At 45.1% G+C, this 18,398-nt stretch overlaps 1 protein-coding gene across 6 annotated transcripts in view; it reads right to left on the bottom strand.

Annotated features, from left to right (window-relative positions):
* Window positions 1-12,807: 12,807 nt before the first annotated feature.
* Window positions 12,808-18,398, bottom strand: part of LOC119453913 (zinc finger protein 25-like) — a 50,055-nt gene continuing 44,464 nt past the window's right edge. The window contains exons 3-4 of one of the 6 annotated variants that reach the window (XM_049667050.1): window positions 15,451-15,988; window positions 12,808-14,459 (exon numbers count right to left, since the gene is read on the bottom strand). In XM_049667050.1, the coding sequence (XP_049523007.1) occupies window positions 14,438-14,459; window positions 15,451-15,988 (560 nt within the window). In that variant the 3' untranslated portion in view covers window positions 12,808-14,437. Of the gene's footprint in view, window positions 14,460-15,450; window positions 15,989-18,398 lie in introns of those variants that run through there. The other 5 variants (XM_049667046.1, XM_049667047.1, XM_049667048.1 and 2 more) reach the window with 5 other exon arrangements.

The raw sequence follows: 18,398 nt of genomic DNA, 5'->3' as shown, positions 1-18,398 counted from the left end.
CATACACGCCGCGGCCCGCCATTTAATCTGACTTTTGAATCCCATATAGTCATTCAGATGCAGTGATGAAACTCGAGCCAATAATTTTGGCGCGAATGTAAATTTAGATACGCTGGTTACTGGCTTTCAGGAATACCACAATACACGGCCACTAGAAGTTTTTTTTCATTAAACAGAAATTCTTGACCCACGAGGCTAACGCTCTTCATATTTTCACATGGAACATGCCATTTTTATTGCTTTATTCGGCTTCATTATAATTATGTAAATTTTTTAATCGACAATTTAGGCATCCTTGTTAAGAAATATACGCAAATTTAGACTGTCTAATTGTGTTTCCGTACAGTGCATTTACAACGTAGGCTTTCCTTGTTTTTTTCTCCGCCCAGATTAAAGTATGATCTGCTTGCTTATTCTCGTAAATTCGCAGACAACGCACCTAGTGCTACAAAAACATATAAAAGGCAGCTGCGAACACGAGGGTCGAGCCACTTAACGAGTGGAAATAGCATTCAAAATAAAAATTTATTGAGGCAATAAAATGCTCTGCATTTCTATTTTGTTTTTCATATTCCCCTCCCCAATGTTGAGAAATTTTGCAGCATCCGCGTAGACTTAAAGCATTTGTCTAAGAACAATATACACTTGAAAGTCTCAGTTTAATTAGTTGGGCTAATTGTGAATTAACCTACGGCAGAATATTCAACTCGCTTGAAAATATAACGAAGAAAATTAATGGAAGCCAGTAGCAAGTTGCCCTGTGCCTTAAGATACAAAAAAGTTGCAAATGAAATTTTCAGAATTTATTTGCTACAATTTTATCGAGGTACTCAAAGTAATTCTTCAAAACTTATTTAATTTTTATTTTTCCTTTAAAATTATCACGCCGAAAATCTAGATATTTTTGTGCAGCAACAAAATATTGCATTCGACTCTGCTTCTAGGCACGTCTTCCGCTTTTGAAAAATGTAACGAGCTCTATCGAAACTCATCTCATTGATTCCCGTTAAGGATAGCTCGGATACCAGAGACAGTCTAATGAATGTTTTTGCAGCGAGTCTCACACCAATCCAATAGTTTTCAATTTATTTAGCGCGACTGCAATGCATATATATTTCTAACTAAGGTTGATTCGAATCTGTGATGTCTAGCAACTCTTGAAGTGTGCCTTCTGCCGCTATTCCCACCCATCCAAATGTGTTTCCCCTTGTCGATAGGTGGCGCCGCTGTCTAAATCATACCGCTACCTCTATCAAACTTCGGGTCGTCCGTCACATGCCTGAACACGATCACCTCTAGGAATTCGAGGTGTTAATAGGCTGGGACCAATGTGGACAAGAGTTCATTAGTGTCGCGAAGACGAAATAATTCCTGCAGAACCCATGTTAAGATGATTATCGAAGTTAATGCGATTAACATTCACACAATCTAGCGAGAAAGAAGCGACACACCGTGTTAGCTAAGACACCTTTATTTAGTATCCGTAGTGTTTCTCCTGATGTTTCAAGTGATTCGGCTATATGCGGCCATACACTGTCTCCCTGATTGACCCGCTTTGTTATGACCATCGCTCACCAATGTTACCTCACGATGGTAGAACAAGGACCGCAGGCCGACGATGCATGCAGTGACGACGATGGAATTACGAGGTAGGAATGATGTCGATAGAACGACGAAGGCATATAAGGACGACGATGAGATGATTGTGAAGTGATGGCGATAAATAATTGCGATGGAATTACAATGCCATGGCGCCGGTGTTCTAATCTCAATTGATTGACAATAATTGCACAATACTGGCGGAATGAAATAGAAATTATGCTGATGGAACGTAAGGTGGTATGACGACCAAAGCATTTAGTAATTTTTAGCCAACCAGACACCACTTCTGAATAACATACCAGCCCTTCTCCCTTTCTTTTCTCCTATTCCTTCCCAAGACGCTTTACAAACATATCCTCGGCCGTTGAGATCAGTACGCCAGTGCTCTAGCTCATTAGGCCACGATCACACGTTTACAAACGTATCTTGCCAACAAGTGTATTATTCAAGCTCGAACTTAGGGGGAACATTGAGCTTGGGGGCTCCTATCAAAATACATGGGAAATCGGCAATAGTTTCTCAGAGCAACCGATGCACCAAATCTGATGTGTTATGTTGAATTTAGAAAAAAAAGTTAAACTGTAGTGATTGCAGAAAGGAATATTTTATTATAGGCTGTCTACTTTTTTTACATAAAATTTTAAAGAACTGCCAAATTTCAAAAAAGAAAACTTGACTTATAGAGATATGCACCTCAGCAGCTAAAAATGATATCGGAATTCTGTAAACTGCACCTAATAATACATCCAAAGCTGATAGCAATCATATAGCATACACCATCCTGAAATATACCACTATGTTGTGAATGTTGCATTTGCAAAACCCTTCCAAACATTAAAACAAATTAAGTTTTAAGGTATAGCAAAAAAAGATAATAATTGTTCGCTTTTGATGCTCCAATGGGTGCAGTTTATAGAAAAGCCATATTTGTTTTAATGGCTGAGTTGTGGATTTGGAAACTTCATGCTTCTATTTTTTTTTTCAAATTTACGAACATCCTGCAATTCTTTGAAAACATTACACTATCTAAATGAAAATTCTATTTGCTGCAGTCCCTGCAATTTAATTTAAATGCAACACATTTCATTCAAATCGGTTCAGCAGTTTTCGCCTAAAAGCATTCCTGCATTTTATGTGTATTTGAGAATCCGGCATCCTCTTCCTCTTAAACAAGCTTCCTCTTAAACAACGGATCATGCCAGTTCTATAGGAAACCCATGAAACAGAACCCTGACGTATACGCAAGACCGTGGCCACAGTGGTGCACAAATAAAAAGTCTGCTCAAGGAAAAAAATATATATTCAACGGCAGCTTCGCGGGAGCCTTTATCTCGGCCAGACATCTCTCCAGAATGCGGACGAGCTTTCTGGCCAGGTGTCTAGCAAAACCGTGAATTCATTGTCAGTAGAGCAAGTAGCTGGCCATCTTCGAGATAACGCTGATAAACAAGCGCGCTCGTTTCCAAGCACCGAGGTGAAGCCACAGCTTCAGGGTGTGTTGCTTTTTATTGCGCTTTCTTTAGTTGTGCATCATAGCATACGTCATAGCAGGAATTTCGAATTTTTTAAGGTCGAAACGCTACGTGGTGGCGAAAAAAAAAGAAACTGTACGAAATGTCCCTAATTCCTGGTATTGATAGCAGCAAAGCGTTCCAGTCTGTAATCGTTGACAGATGGAGGAACTTGACGGAGTTTATATCTGAGGAAGCATAACTTGCGGAAGGCAGATGCACATATGTAAGATACGTGTTTGTTCAAGTGAGATTTTTTGTTACGCGAAGGTACTTGTAGTCACCGACTTCTTTCAGTAGGCGAGATGATAGCGTATATGGAAACGACAAATATATTTTTTTCTTTCTGGTTACGTTTATGTACACTGTTCTGTGGGAGTTCATAGCCCACTGGTTGCGCCATTGATAAACGTTACTAAAGCAAGTATTTAGAAGCGGCTGATCGTCTACGCTAGCTATTTCACAATCGTCAGTGAATAGTCTTATTTCGACAGGTTCAGGACAATTTTAATAATATCATTAATATATATTTAAAACCTGCGCATAAAATATGATCCAAAAGCTTTGTGGACGTACGTGAAAGGCAACGCTCAAGGGCATGTCATTGATTCCACCTCTTGATCATGACGGTGTAGTAATAGACAACACTCTCGCAAAAGTCACGTGCTTGAATTCTTTTTTTTAAAGCTGGTGTTCACCGCATGCACAAAAGATGGTAACTCTGTTTGTTGCTATTGTGAAATGGATGGCAAACCCACGGAATGCATGCTGTTTGATCAGCGTAGTCTACCAAAAGTACTTAGCAAATTTTAGGGATAAGCAGCGGCACGGTTAATGACATAACAAACATCTTGCTTTCTTCAAGTGCATACTCACTACCGAAAAATGTAATTTATTTTTCCAATGTCACTACAATAAAAAGCCCTACCCTAAGACTGAAAAACTGCAAATGTTATGCCGCTAATAAAATTTAAGCTCTGTAGCACTATTACGAATTACCGCCCAGTTTCATTAACAAGTACAATATGCAGGACTCTTGAAGAAGTCTATTTTTGTGCTATTATGGATCACTTGAACAGATATTCTTTACTCGATATTCAACAACATGATTTTCGCGAGGTTATTCCTGCATAACATAACTCACTGAACTCGCACATGATGTAGGTAGCGCATTGGATTAATGTTTCTCTGTTTAGTGTATATTTTTGAAATTTTAAAAAAGCCTTTGACACTGTCCTTCAGACACAAAAAAAAAAGCACTGGCATGATATACATAGTTGAGTAATTGCATGGATTAAAAAGTATTTGGCTGTATAATGATGTATTTCATTGTAGATAATGTAATGTATTTCTCGGTGATAAGTTATTTTTCTATTTTCTCACCATGTCTTTGTGATGTTATATGTTGCAACTATTTTTCCATCGAAAATTATGTATGCCTAGTATGGAATAAATAAACTTGCACATGAAACACCAGAGGGTTGTTATCCACACCGTCCATATTGAAGAAGTCGAAGTAACATCGGGTGTACCACAAGGTTCAGTCTTTGAATCGCTGCTCTTTTTATTTTATATGAAGGATATATTTACAAATCTTGCATAATATATGACATTATTTGTCGACGAATGTGTGCTGTATAAGATAATTACTAACATGGATTACTGTACTAATTTGCAGAATGATATTAAGTTTTCAGATGGTGTGGTCGCTCACACATGCAGGTTACATACAGCACAGTTCATAAAAGCTTTACAAGAAAAAAGGGCTGATGACTTTGATTAATGAGTTAAAGAGTACAAATACCTTGACATCCTCTTGCCACCAGAATTCCTCTGACATTGTCATATCGGTCACATCAATAGGGAAGCATGTATACGGCTAGGTATTTTTCAGGCAAAAGCGCTTGACACAAACAAAAATAACTTTTGTATAAGACTTTAGTGTTGTCAATACTTGAGTATATGCGTGTACAGTGTGAGATCAGTGGACTAAGATGGACACAAACAAAATAGAAAGAGTCCATAATTTGGCACTTCGGTTTGCTTTCAAGAACTACACTCATGAATGCAGTTTATCAAAAGCTGAAGAAAACACAAAACGTTACATGAACGTAGAAAAATCCACTAAATATTTTCATGAGACGCATTTTCTAGAACGTGCATAAACAGTGACCACGAATATTTACAACAGTGTGCCCCTCCAGTACAGATCATGTGAACCATGTTAAAGAAGTTACCATATTTACTCGCATAATTTGAACGTACACCACATTTTCCAATCAAGAAGTGTTTTGTTTTTTTTTTCCTCGCATAATGATCGCACTTTGAACTTGCCACCGTAAAGTAAGAGAGACAGGTATGATTCGGCGTCCGATATAGCGTCCGGCGGGCACGATTGTATCGGACGCCGAATTGTACCGTGTGTCTCCAACTTTTATTGCCATAGTGTGATGGAAACGACAACAAACTAACTTGCCAGTGTTTCCGTTGGGCCCAGGATCCTTTTAATAATGACACGGCACTCAAGAGCTTTTTACACGAAACACAGACTTTATATACACACACTAACACGATACAGACAATTTACATCTATGCGGACTAGAGTTCGGAAGTCGCTTGTCCTTCCATGTAAGCATGCACCTAGCACTCATGCGTCATCACTCGCCCGTGTGCATCGTCGTTGCGGTGCCCGTGACGGTGGTCGTTGTGGCTGCGTGGCTGCTGTCGAGCACCAGCTCAGCTGGTTTGATGTTGCGACGGCCACGTCCTACGCCGTCACCACCACGCCGCACCTTGTTGCGACGTGGAAGCAGGGAAACAGCAGGCTGGTAGAGCGCCAGGCCACTGCTATAACTGGCCAGTAATGCCTGACCTGCAACGCCTCGGCCGCTATAACGTCGAGCTCGGTCAGCGGACAGGTAGCTCAGCCGCCCCGGTGTCCAGCAGGAAGCACTGCACCAGGCCGCTATCACAGCAGGCCGCTGGTGCACAGGAGAGCAGAGCCACGAGCGGGATCTACGACCAGGTCCTCACGATAGCACGACACCCGGTCGCCAGTCCTCGGGCTCGCTCAGCAGGCTGATAGCTCAGGCGTCCCGGTCCCAGCAGGAAGCACTGCACCAGACCGCTAGAACAGCAGGCCGCTGGTGCGCAGGAGAGCCCAGCCACGAGCTGGATCCCCGACCAGGTCCGCACGGTAGCAGGACACCCGGTAGCCGGTACCCGAGCCTTGAACCGCCGTTCTGCGAGCTGACATTCGAGGCTGCCGCTCGCTCTCACGCTCTGCGCGCTCTCGTGTCGCTTCTTCGTTCGTGGCACGTGTCGTCTTCGCTATCACCATCACCGATTCTCTTGTTGCCACAACACAATGATCATTCCAAGCTGGTCTTCTCGCCACCGCACGCCACTATCCACATCATCACACATAGCAATAATATGGACACCCCACGCGCATTTGTACTGTCGGCGCCAATGATTGCGGCTTAATCTCTGGTGTTCCTGGGAGGAAATCGGGGAGGAAATGCGCCATATTCCATCGCGCGCATGGCACCGGGGGGAAGGGCACGGTGCAGCAACTGCGCGTTGCACGGCCGCACGGCCGCGGTCCGCGGAGCGCTAACTGCTGACGAGATTTCGAAACACAGAGCGTGCGCATAGATTCATTCGGGCGGTGCGTGCCCTGCGTCGTCTGCTACTTCTCCGCCCCAGCGCTAGCAAGCCCTGGCCCACCCGGCTTTCTTTTTTTTTTGCACTGTGAAGCACTGACACCAACAGTGCCTCCCGCTTGTTGAATAGGCGAACATTATACAGTTGGATGGGCAAACTTGGTATGCTCGATGCATCGGGCTTCAGTTATGAAAAGTGGCCAGTTGCTGCGAGCAGTACGGGAGAAACATACGACTAGCTTATCGGTTAGCATTGACGCAAGGTTGCGGAAGTGACAGGCTTTGTTATTACTTTTGCAGAATTCCACAGTTACGCGTTGCTCCACAACCATTATTCGGGTAAATTTTCTCAGCTGTGAGCAGCGCTTGGTCCTATTTCCCTTGCATGCGTCTGCGTTTCTTTTATTTTTGCGTTTTACAGATCATGGACTTGTGCCAATACACTACCAACTTTGTATCTTTTTAAAGTCGTGTGACTAGTTCTGTACCCATATACCATCTGTCGCAAAAATATAATCAATACATTTTCTCCTCCACTTTTACTTTCATGTGTCATTCTATGCACACCTTACGTCATTGCGCGCACGTGTGCGTGTAACAGAATAATTTTCATAAAACTGCATGTCCAGTCAATATCACAAATATCCTAACTATGGAGCATCTGTGGACGTTGCTTCAACGAACAAGAACCGAGTCGAGTTAAAACTCGCGAGAGACTGCAGCAACAAACAAAACTTTGTTTGTTTTTTTCTGCTTGCTGGTTACCCGATGAGCAGCAGGCAGAGTGGCGGCTAGATAAATCCCACCGCGGAAAAACGGATGCGCTCTCCAGCGCTTGTCGAGTGCAGGGGCGGAGAAGGAGCAGACGAAGCGGGGCACGCGCCGCTCTTACGTCTCTATGCGCATGCGCCGCGTTTACAAATCTCGCCGCCAGCTAGCGCCGAGCGGGCCGCCGGCCACGCGCTCGCGTGTTCCCTCCATGAGTGGACCGAGCTGTACGTGCTCCGTTCTCGCCGCTCAGTTTGCGTTGAAGCAATACACGGCACGGTCATTTTGCTCGCTGTGGCTCCCGCGCTTGTTCACGCCAACATTTTGACAGCGAGTGTCCACAGTCATCGAGGATGATGTGTTCATGTTTGCCTGTGCGCGCTGACACCATGCTTGTTAATCTACATAGCGAATGTTTACAAGTTTATATGGCTGATAAAACTACTATCCTCACTTCTTATAGCTGTCTACGCATTTGCTATCGCAATCGATGGTTCACCTTTCGGGCGAAAGCGCGACTTTTTAACAGCGAAGCTATTCTAGCTAACCGTAAAAAAAATGCCGCCTGCTGCCACGAAACCTCGCCAAGCTATGACGTCACTGCGTTGCCTAGCAACCACCTCGCGGATTGGCGTGTGCTTCGCCTCCTCTCCGTGCTGTGCACATGTTGCCTTGACATGCGATGCTAACGAGAGGGCAGGAGAGCATGCACGTGGCGCGCACAATGCTTGGGAGAGGGAAATAGAAAATAAGAGCGAGATAGAGAGGGAAAGAAATTGCAGCAGCATCAACAAGGCAACGCGCAGAGCTGCTGCCAACGCCGCCCACGTTTCCCTGTTTCCCACGTTCGCGCCGGGGAAACGAAAAGTGCAGCGCAGATCTCTGCGCTGCTGCGGAAACTACTTGGAACTACGGAAACTACATTGCAACTACTCTGTCAAACTATGCGTTTATAACATTCTTGCAGATGGGCTTCTGTGTGTACAAATTCCTTCAGTTTTGAATGATCACATTTTAACGCGACAGCGTTAAGGGCCCCGTGTTGCCGAAAATCCGGCGTCGGCGCCGGCGTCCGTGGCGGAGAAAATCAACCCAAACCACCTCCACCGCGCAGGCCCTCCGCGTGGTGCAATGTGTTAGTGAACAAAAATTGAATTTCTCACAGTAAAATTCGTCAAAAAGATGGTAAAGTACGACTTAACCACAAAGTACAGACATGGTGGCGTCGGATTGGAATTTGAATGTACGAGAAAACAATTATATTACGAGGAAATTCAAATACAAACCACTTTTTCAGCATTTATACCATACCAGCAGCGGCGCGCTTGGGTAGGTTACTTGCCAAAATCCTATCCAGATGGTGCTCGCATCCTCGGCAGGTCAAATTGGGACAGGCGCGCATCGGGGCAATAGCAAACAATAAAATAAAAAAGGTCCTAGGGCCTTCTCATTTTAATATACTATATATTGCCCCTGGAAAAACGTCATCCCAGCAATGCATTTCTGTTTAAAAGTGAAGCCGACTTTAAGGGGATCGGCGTAAGCTTGGTCTTTGTAGGCTGCCTTTCGCACGTTCTATGTTTCAGTGAAGCCTACTCAAACGAAAAATGCGATGCGAACGGAGCCCGATAACGCTATCGCGTTCCACTCTTAAAGGCAAAACTTAAACGTCCTCCAACTTTTTTGTTTACATTTTGTTTAGTTGTAACTTCGATGTTTACATTGCATAATGTTATGGCTAGTGTTCCTCTACTTGCATTGTGTCGCTGTATTTGTATAGTTTTTATTGTGTTAGTATTCTTAGGGTGCTTCACAAACTTTCCAAGGGCTATCGTTTGTGTGTATGTACGTGTACGTGCTCTGTATATAACTGTTTTACACCTACTTGAGTCACTGGGTAGTCAGTAGTCTAATGGGTAGTGCATCGGGCTGCTGTGCTGAGGTAACAAGGTTCGAAACCAACCCTCAGACCAACTTGGGTGACTGAGCATGTGGCAATGTGTACCTAAGTACCGCTCTTCAACGTGAACCTCTTTTACGCCGACATAGGTCACTGTAGATGCAGGACTGGGTAGGTACAGATCTTCGAAGAAACTCTTGGACGCCGACTTGGAGCACTGGGTATGTGCCACTCGCTTGGTGCTGACCGACCCTGAATGAGCCTCTTTGATGCCCACTTGGGTAACTATTCGTATGTGCCACTGGGAATGAGCCGCTATACAATGACGAAAAACATGGCTTAAATTTATCCAATGCTGAGCAGAACCGAACCCACGTCACATTAACTTGATTAGGCATAACTCCCACTTCAACTGGGAATAATTTTATTCGGCCTGGGTCAGCGTTCACGATTGGAACCCTATAGTTTTGTCGACGCTGGCAACACAATGGGAAATAACCGCTCCTAAACCATGCGGAGACGCGTCACTCTCAATGCGCAGCGACTTACGCTTGTCACACGGGCAGCCTTAATCGCAGCTATACCAAACTGCAGTTACCTGAAGTAACCATGCAGTTACGGTAAACTGGACTGCGGCACTGCTACACGTTTTCAGATATAGCAGTAAGGGCGATCACGTTGATGTGATGTTAATTGGATCAAAATGCCTAAGCATTTTGGCATGTCGAAGGGCTTCCTTACATTGTTCAAAGGGCTGTTGCAGCTTCGATGACTATTGCCAATGGCAATCCTTCTTCAGGAGGTCGTACAACGGAGCGAGCATCGTTGCCATGCTAGGAAGAAACTTGCTGTAATAAGTGAACAAACCGATGTAAGAACTGCAGCTTGCTCACATTCTTCGGACATGGTGCTTTCATCACAGCTTCCAGGTTCTCTCCAGGAGATGAAGTTCGTCACTGGTGATTTTGTGTCCCAGGTACGATACTACCGACTTCCTGAAAGAACACTTACCCCTCTGCATTTTGATTCCGTATTCACGGAAGCACTGGACACTGCCTTGAGATTGCTTCCACTGTCGCAATTCCCTTCTGTCACCAAGACATTGTCCAAATATGCTTGTACACCGGTTTGACCGCCAAGCATATCTTCCATAGTGCACTGAAAGATAGCTGGTGCGGAGGACACTCCAAAAGGTAGGCGGTTGTAGCAAAACAATCCTTCGTGGGTACTGATGGTCCTCAACCTCTTTGACTCTTCATGCAATGGAATCAGGTTATAGGTATTGCGTAAGTCTAAGGTGCTGTAGACGTCTCGCTTGTGCAGTGCTGCAAAAATATCATTGACTAGAAGCAGATACTGCTCAGTGACACATGCTGTGTTCACGGCTGGCCTGTAGTCCTCACACATCTGACAGATCCATTTTTCTTCAGCACTGGGACAATCGGTGTAGCTCATTCAGAGTGAGAGACAGGAGAAAGCATGCCTGACTTCACTAGCTTTCCAGCTCTTCAGTCAGCTTGTCTTGCATTGTGTACAACAGTGGGCCTCACCTTGAAAAACTTCGGAACGACTCCTCCTTTGATGTAGAGGTTAAGAGGCTTGAACAGGCTTAGTTCTGGCTCGAAGGTATCTTGATACTTACGAGAAAATTTCTTCTTGCTCCTTGTCATCTCGTCTGCTGGTACTGCTCAGGTTCAGGACTGTAGCACCCAGGTTGTTCAGGGTGAAATGAGGTTTATTGGAACAGGTGTAGATGTAGATCCTTTAGATATATTGCACGGAACGGGCGGCTCTCCACTTTGTCCTTGTCAGTGCGCTGCTCCACCAATACGGTATGATGAATAATCACCAACTTGCCCAACTTTCCACATTACTGATCCACATTACTGGGCTAAAACAGTTACGTCGGGCAGCGCTCTGAACTGTAACTTTGGCGGCGTCTTTCGCGGAGCGATCACGATGCTGCTGCTGTTGGTAGTGTGCATCATCTTCAGAGTATGGTGTACGTCTTCTTCATCACAAGGGTTCGAATGTGGTCACGACCGCATAAACACAGCCTTGAATGACGAATTATGGTCATAAAGGCAGTCAGAGTCTTGAACTCGTAGGAAACTTCAAGGGTAAGCTTACGAGCAATAGGCAGTGGTCCCAGGTATCAGGACAAGCTCTGGTCTGTCTTCTCGATTTGAGGCCACATTGCGCAGTGCATGTTGTAGACGTCCCAGGGAGCGACGCATACCAGCGACTCGGTGTCTAATTCAATGACTACATCGACGCCTCCACAGAAGAACTTGCCCCGCACGGGACGGATGATTTCGTTATCCGCACCGACGCTTGGATTTCACCAATTGGGAACAGTTGAGAAGAACAAGCCTCATTTCCTTCAGGGCTTCTGATTAAAACGAAAGTGTTCTGTTTCTTGTCTCTTGCCCTACACGCTACGGATATATATGCCACTTCTTGCCGCACTCGAAGCACTTCGCATTCTTGAACCTGCAAGCTTGTTCCGAGTAGGTTTTGCTTCCACACCTTCGGCACTCTTCACTTTCTAGCCTGCTTCTGCTTCGTACGAAGTTGGTCCCCTGTTCATCAGCTTATGCAGTTCTCGTTCGCTCGTCAGTCGGCATTTTTCATGAGCTTAATGCGTTCACCCACAGCTTCTACTGCCAGCACCATGCCAAAGGATACAAGGGACAAAATGCACACCCCAGCCTTGTGGCCAGCGTTTATATACACATAGTGGGCGAGGGTTATGTGATCGCAATATGGGCCGCATGGAAGAAGGGTAAAACGCTATCACGCAAGTACACATGCACAGATATGCAACGACTTCGAATGACCTTGATTCGAAAGTCGAGACAAAAAGCGCTCTCTTTTGTGCATCCTCCATGATTTTGTTCCCTTCGAAGTAGGACTCAATGCGAATGACGTTTGACGTCCACTTGGCCTTGCCATAGTAAAATGGAGAGATCAGCTCCACAAACGGAGGGATCAGCCACGCTACTCCTATGTCCGCGTAGCACCCAAGGCAAAGGTGGCACTTTGACGCACTTGGCGCAAGTTGCACTTCGGTGGGCGCAGCAAGGTGCAGACGAGTAGAATTGTAGCAAAATGGCACAAATGGCACAGTTGCACTGCATGATAGTAGGCGAGGGTTATGTGATAACCATATGGGCCGTGTGACAGAAGGGGCAAATGCTATCACGCAAGTACACGTGTACAGATATGCGACAACTTCAAATGACCTCGATTCGAAAGTCGAGACAAAAAGTGCTCTCTTTTGTACATCCTCCGCGATTTTGTTCCCTTCGAAGTAGGACTCAATGCGAATGACCAATGACGTCTACTTGGCCTTGCCGTTGTAAAATAATGGTACTTTGTACGACACACAAGCAGCGAAGCCCTTGCTCTTCAATGTGTGGCTACATTTCTCGTCAACATTGCTACACAGTGCCGGGAGGCTGAGTGCAGCATCCAAGACATACCAAACATAGGCTGCCAGAACAAGAATAATTTATTTTGGCCGTCAGAACCACAGAAACAAGTGCAATCAAGTACAACTCAGTGCAAGCGTTAACATGCGCTATTACCAGCATAGCACGAAGCTATGCATGCACACTGATAGGGCAATCTATTTTGCAGCAGTTTAGTACATATGTACATAAGAAACTGAATTCTGGGGTTTTCTTTTTTCTCGCCCCCATCGCAATGTGGCTGCCCCGGCCAGGATTTGATCCTGCGACCTTGTGCTTAGCAGCACAACAGCATTAGCCACTAAGCCACCGCGCCAGGTGAGATTATTCAAGTGCCTGACTCCACTTAGGAAGAGAGGACAAAAGGCAGTAACACCTGATGAGGTCCCCCGACCTGGGACAACAGTTTTCACACAAGCTGTGGCAAACAAACCGGAAGTGATGATGTGGTACAAATAAACAGAGTATTTAAAACATACAGAAGGAAAGACACAAAACTACAAGCACACGTACAATTTGAATTTGAATACAAAGATGAAAAAAGAACAGCATGCATCATTGCGTAATAATGCATTATTGCCTAATTCTTGTACATGTACATCGCGGTATAAAAACAAACAATGACTATGCCTTTTCACTCGCATTATGATACCGTCAACAATTACTACCATACACACTTCGACACATAAGTTACAGGAATAACAGGACAAACTATGGGTAACAAATGCTGGATTACCAGATCACGAGGTTCTTGAACATCAAAAATATATGAGAAATAACGACGAACCATAAATCTGGAAAATTAATAAAGTGGGAAATAAGTCAATTACTACTTTCGTAGCTTTTATCTCAATAAATACTCAGAAAAACGTCATTGTTGTGTAAGCTCTTGGGTATATTGCTCTTTGTTTTTATACAATGATGCATGCTGTATTTTTTTTTTCATATTTGTATAAGTATTCAAATTGTGCATGTGCTTGTAGTTTTGTGTCTTTCCTTCTGTATGTTTGTTTATTATAATACTCTGTTTATTTGTAACGCATCATCACTTCTGTTTTGTTTGCCACAGCTTGTGTGAAAACTGTTGTCCCAGGTGGGTGGGCCCCATCAGGCGTTACTGCCTTTTGTCCTCTCTTCCCAAGTGTAATCACGCACTTGAATAAAGTCACCCGCAGCGGTGGCTCAGCGGCTGTGGTGTTGCGCTGCTAAGCAGGAGGTCGTGGGATAAATCCCGGCTGCGGTGGCCGCATTTCGATGGGGGCAAGCTGCAACAACGCCGGTGTTCCGTGCTTTGGGGGCACATTAAGGATCCCCTGGTGGTCAAAATTTAACCAGAGTCCCTCCCTATGGCGTGCCTAATGATCAAATCATGGTTTTGGCATATAAAACTCCAGAATTCAGTTAATGCAATTCACTCAAATAAAGTCAGTCAAGTAAAAAAGAAACTATCACTTTCACTTGTGGTGGCACTGGTGCCTGTATATCTTTCACTTGTGGCGGCACTGGTGACTATCACTTTCACTTGTGGTGGCACTGGTGCCTGACGAGCTGGATTCTATGTACAGTAGAACCCCGCTGTTACGTTCCCGGGTGCTGCGTTTTCCCGGCTGTTACGTCGTTTTCGGCCGGTCCCGGCACAGCTCCCATAGAACCCAATGCATTGGTAACCCCGCTGTTACGTCGCAACTGTGGGACCGTTCCCGCATCATACGTTGCGAACTGCCACACCGCGCCGGCCCGAGCGGCCATTTTGACTTTTCATGTCGCTTGGCTTGGTTGCTTGACGATGGCATTGGCCGCTCAAAGTGCTGGGGGCGACATTTATTACGTATTTTCGGTTTCCGCCAGCAAAAGTATGGCCTTTGATATCCGCTTTTGCTATCTAAAGATGATGTCTATGACGCGTTGCGGCCCTAAAATTGGTTTTGGCTCAAGATGTTCCGTATAAAGTCCAAAGGCGATAACGCCGTCGCCGCGCGCCGTATGCTTTCTTTCGCGCGCGAGACGCAGTCGTCGGCTCCCCTCGCAAGCTTTCACTCGCACATACAGCATACGTCGCCGCGCGCCGTGTGCGAGTGAAAGCGTGCGAGGGAAGCCGCGCGGCCGTATGCTGAATGTGCGAGTGAAAGCGTGCGAGGGGAACCGACGACCGCGTCTCGCGCGCGAAAGAAAAGCAGAGAGGAAGCGCGCCTCCTCCCGTTGCGCTCGAGGCACCAGCGAGGGAGCGAGGGGGGGGGTAGCGGGCAGCGTTGTGCTCTGGCATCATACTGCGCGGCGGCGGCGCGCGCGGTCCCGTGGCCCCTATCTTGAAAGCGATCTGCGTGGGGGTAGATTCTACGCAGTGTAGGTGCGTCGGCGGCTCGTGGCTTTGTGCGTGCTGCGTGTTCTCGGCGCTCAGTTAGGGTTGAAGCGATAGACAACAGCACGAAGGTCACTTCGCTCGCTTCTGCAGCGGCGCTTAACTGCGCGTGTCCGCGCTCATCCAGTGTGATGTGTTCATGTTTGCCTGTGGGCGCTGACACTATTGGTGCCTGATGAGCTGGTTTCTATGTATAAAGGTCTCGTGACATAATTGGCACTGATATGGCCTCTCGCCAGTGTGCACGCGCAGGTGAACATTGAAAGTGGACTTATGCGAGAAGCTCCGAGCGCACGAAGGGCACTGAAATGGCCTCTCGCCTGTGTGAGTGCGCACGTGTCTCTTGAGATTACTCATGCGTGTGAAGCTCTGAGGGCATGAAGAGCACTGAAATGGCCTCTTCCCTGTGTGCGTGCACAGATGTGCCTTGAGACTACTCCTATGTGTGAAGCTCTGAGGGCATAAAGGGCAATGAAATGGCCTCTCGCCTGTGTGAGTGCGCAGGTGATCATTCAATGTGGACTTTGACAAGAAGCATTGATGGCACAAATGGCATTCAAATGGCCGCTCGCCTGTGTGAACCATGGTGTGTGATTTCAGATGAGATGCTCTATCAGTCTTATAGTCACAGAAGTTACAGTGGTGGCGGCATCCCTGATGTGACTTCTCACTGTCTGTCGTTGAAGCTTGAAAGCTGGAAGGCCTCGATGCTGCATAAACAAATTAAAACAGGTTAACATATTAATGCATTTAATTTGAAAGCAAAATTGTAATTACGACATGCCAATGAAATAACACAACATGGATACTAATGCTAAAGATAGCTTTCTTTCTTCATTCAAGAAGTATTGAGGGTAATGTCAGATCAGCCCAAACAAAGCGCGGCTGGCTGACCATTTCTGATTTGCTTAATATATTTATGCGTGATTGTTCAATGACCCAGTTCATGAAATTCGCACATACTTTTGCCAAGAAATAATTTTTTAATAGTAAGCAGATCATAAAGCGAGAGGACCGGGAGTGTATTATTAGTGCAAGCTGCTGTTGCAGGGTTTTGAGTTTTTTCAAGAAACCTGAAGTTCAATACTAAAACTGGCACATAAGCCCCTCAGTGAAAGACATAGCTGCTGGCTTCACAAATACATACACTTAAGGTGACCCCTTTCTAATGACCATAAAAGAGCAACAACTGCTTTTTAATACACGATGCAATACAGCTAGCACGATCCAGCTTTATGCTGAGACCATTTACTTTCGGTCGTGTGTGCCACGTTATTACCACTATTTTGTGGTTTTATGGTAGGTCTTCTCTCCGCTATTATTGCATAACACTCTGCAAAATAAAATTTCTGTTGGCAGAATATGCATCATGACATGGTGGCTGTTAGACACATCACTACAAATGGGTTCTACAGTAGATTGTAGACACCTCTGCTTGACATTTAGGACATTTATAAAATGCACCGTCATTACAACTGATTACAGTGGTCTAGATGTTGCTCCAGCAATGCACTTGTTCAGTCACTGTTTCAGCCATATTATTGTATTATAATTTTTTTGCAAAGCATACATGATGCGAGTAACCTTAACAAATATAAAGATAAAAAGTGTGCAATGAAAAAAACAATAATGCTAACTTCACAACGAGGCTGACCCACATACTACAGTGGAACCTCGTTCATATGATTCTGTGTAATACGTTTTTCACGATGATACATTTTTATTTCTTTTCCCGGCCAACTTCCCATAGGAGCAATGTATTTTCATGTGGTTGTTATGATCGCGTTTTCACATAAAATTGGACGATACGACTGCAAACTGGTATTTCTGAAACTAGTAGCCTTATATTCAAGTGTACTAAACTAAATTACCCACGATCGTGTTATGACCCACGAACGTGTTAAGGGCTGGCGACACTAGCGGAAAAACCCCTGCTGCATTCCGGCGAGGCAAAACGCGCGTCACAAAAGCTGTCGCCAAGCAGGTTTTTCATGCTGCAGGAGGTAAAAATCCTGGACCGATTTAAATTGCCGCGCGCCCCGGCGGTAAACGAGCCGCGAGTGAAGCAGACCAACAAGAGCAGCCCCTTAGTGAGGCACGTGCGGGAAGCTGAGTCATTGCAGACCCGCCCGACTGCTATTTTCGCACTGGCAGTATCGTCTGTTCGCGCCAGCTGCTTTCGCTCGTGCTTGTTTTGGTCGGCTTTTCAGGTGAGATCTTCATGCGGCCACGTGGCTGAACGAAGCGCCTGCCCTCACAGAGTTAGTATACTGATTAAATTAACTCTATGCCTGCCCTCGTCTGCTAGTCTTATCGCTCGTTGTGTCACGCTGCTCCACGGTGTTCCTTTGTTTCGGAATTCTTAGCCTCGTTTTTCAACTTTCAGAAGAACTTGTTTATGGACTGTGAAAAAAAGAAAGTTCAGCAAAAACTGAACAGCTATTTTAAAGTTGCTCAATAAAAGTGTGTTAGCTGCGGTTCGTGTGGCATCGAGTGATGCTGCTCCGCATAACACACGTTATGCCGAGCAGTATCACTTGATGCCATGGGAAGCTTTGCTAGCGAGGTTGTCACCAAGTAAGCCTCTTTTCTTACGTTTTGGGGCTTGCTTTGGACGATATGATTTTTGGAAGATACGTTTCATTTTCTGGTTCCCGTGAAGATCATATCAATGAGGTTCCACTATATTGTTTTGCTTTTCAGGAACTAGTTTAACCCAAGACAATTAGTGCACAAAATAAGCACACAGATCAGAAGCTTGCAGTACATTGGTTGCTGATGAGCAGCAGCACATGCATGTGTGTACAAAAAAAGAAACCACACAGATTATGTAAGACACCAACAATGAAAACAAAGTATGAAAAACCTTGTTTCACTGATTGCTGTGTAAAAAGCATGGCCTTTTCTGCACCAACAAAACCAATATAATTTGAAATTGCAAAAAACGCCAAAACAGGAAAGCTAATCTATGGAAAAAAGGCATAAAGACCCTTTGCTGCTATAGCCCCAGCACTGTCGTCTCAACAATAAATATATTTTACGTGTACCACAATTTTAGTATACATTTATACTGATGCGGAACAGCTGGACAGTGTGACTGCACTGAAGAGGAGGAAGGCG

This window comes from Dermacentor silvarum, chromosome 5, assembly GCF_013339745.2.
Source record: "Dermacentor silvarum isolate Dsil-2018 chromosome 5, BIME_Dsil_1.4, whole genome shotgun sequence".
Lineage (NCBI taxonomy): Eukaryota > Metazoa > Arthropoda > Arachnida > Ixodida > Ixodidae > Dermacentor > Dermacentor silvarum.
This window is presented reverse-complemented; position numbering and strand designations above follow the sequence as displayed.